General features: G+C 45.9%; 1 protein-coding gene across 1 annotated transcript; it reads right to left on the bottom strand.

Annotated features, from left to right (window-relative positions):
• Positions 1–626: 626 nt before the first annotated feature.
• LOC105550696 (theta defensin subunit A-like) lies at positions 627–1,539 on the bottom strand. Its single transcript, XM_011995680.1, has 2 exons — positions 1,365–1,539; positions 627–682 (listed from the first exon to the last, which is right to left on the bottom strand). The coding sequence occupies exons 1-2, from the start codon at positions 1,537–1,539 to the stop codon at positions 627–629; spliced, it is 231 nt and encodes a 76-aa protein (XP_011851070.1).
• Between the last annotated feature and the right edge of the window lie 257 nt (positions 1,540–1,796).

The following is a 1,796-nucleotide window of genomic DNA, read 5'->3' as shown; positions in this document are numbered from 1 at the left end:
CCTTTGCTAACAACCCATTTCCCTCTTAAAGTTGTTTCAGTGGATCTCCTGTAGCCCTATGTCTTAAAAGGCAAATGTGTAACTGGGACGCGTTCGATAAAACTCCAATTGTTCAGTACAGAGCATGTTGGTTTCTCCTGAGGAGGAATGATTTTGTGACTGCCTGAACTTTAAACTGACAATGATTGTTTGCCCAGCACACGGCAGCTCTTTGAGAGTGGATCCAGAGCCAATGAGGCAGAGTGAAAATACAGAGCAGTGGATGGGGAGATTGATGGTGTGATTTGGGCCTTCATTTCCATTTGAGTCTGAAGCCCAAACTCCTGCTTGAAATTCCTAGAATGTGGAATGTTCTTTTGTTTAAAACCTTAGGATTCTGGAAGGTGCATCCCAAGTGTCTTGAGGCACAAAGACACATCAATGGTGAAAGAGATGTAAAGACAGAAATCTTGCGAGAAGGTATTTATTTGGGATGAGAAAAGGAAACTGAGGAGAAGGTACAGCAGTAGCAAGAATTTCTTGTAACTCTCAAAGTAACTTCTGAGCGTATTTTTCTTGATTCTGGAAGCTCAGCGGCAGCAGATCCGGTGGAGTCAACCACGAAAGGCGCAGGACCCAAGGTGACATTATAACAAACGGCAGAATCCTCGTGTGCAAACGCACCTCAAGCCTTTTGCTGACTCTGGGGACACAGAGAGAGCATCGTAAATGGATCAGAAGGTCAGCAGTGGGTGGCAAAGGGAATCCTGGAGAAGTCATGTGCTAGCTAATGAGGGATGTTGGCTGCATTAGGGCCGGTAGCATGAACAGCTTCAGTCAATAAGAATAAATACACAGAGCAGTGCTGGTCACGCAGGATTTGAGACTTATTCTCATTTGCTTTCATTTTTGTGCTTCTGCCCCATCAGACACACACCTGAACGCACTCTTAGGCTTGTCTCTACTCTTAGAAACGGTTGTACAGATACAGTCAAATATTCTCCGTGTAATGAAGATGACTTGTTTGAATCAAGAAAGAGTGTCAGACTGTCTCTTCATGTCTTAAACCTACTGAATTTCACAGACATATCTTGATTTCAAGTTTTATTTTTTAATTTTATTGATTCTCTAAAGTGAAAGGATTATTAAGGAAGTAAGGGAATAAAAGAATGGTTACTCTCCAGGCAGAGCTGCCTCAAGTCTTTAAAGACAGAAAACCTGTTAGATTTCTTTGGCTCTCTATACAATTTATAGATGAGAAAACCAAGGCCCAGAGATGCTAAATGAAGCCACCTAAGTGACATGAACCATTGAGTCTCGATTCCCGACTCTGTCTCCCATCCATCCCTCTAGACCCTGCAGCTCTGCATGCCGGCCTGTCTCACCTGAAAGCGGAAGAGCGGCGTTTTCAGGCCGTGTAAAGGAATGAGCCATTCCCTGATCATCTGCTCCAGGCTGCTGCTGGGCGGCAGCTTCATCAGCTCTTGCCTGGCGTGCCTCTGCCTGAGCCTGCAGGGCCACCAGGAGAAGCATGGCGGTGAGGAGGGCGAAGGTCCTCATGGCTGGAGTGACCTGGAAGAGGGAGAGCGGGAGCGGACAAGTCGGGAGAGAGGAGTTAGTCTGGATTTCTATGTCTGCAGAGAGAAGGCTCAGAGACAGGAAACCTTGGACCTTCTCAGCGAGAGGAGGTGTGCATTTCGTTGGAGATTGTGTGGGATCCCATTGGTCTCAATGTCCCTGTTTTCTTCCTTTGCTCTCCCAGCTTTCACTCTAGTTTGAATCTCTATGTTTAGTGTCTGTACTGGTTTGGAAAGGAT

Source organism: Mandrillus leucophaeus, unplaced genomic scaffold (genome assembly GCF_000951045.1).
Source record: "Mandrillus leucophaeus isolate KB7577 unplaced genomic scaffold, Mleu.le_1.0 Scaffold495, whole genome shotgun sequence".
Lineage (NCBI taxonomy): Eukaryota > Metazoa > Chordata > Mammalia > Primates > Cercopithecidae > Mandrillus > Mandrillus leucophaeus.
The sequence above is the reverse complement of the archived record's forward strand: the minus strand, read 5'-3'. Positions and strand labels throughout refer to the sequence as shown.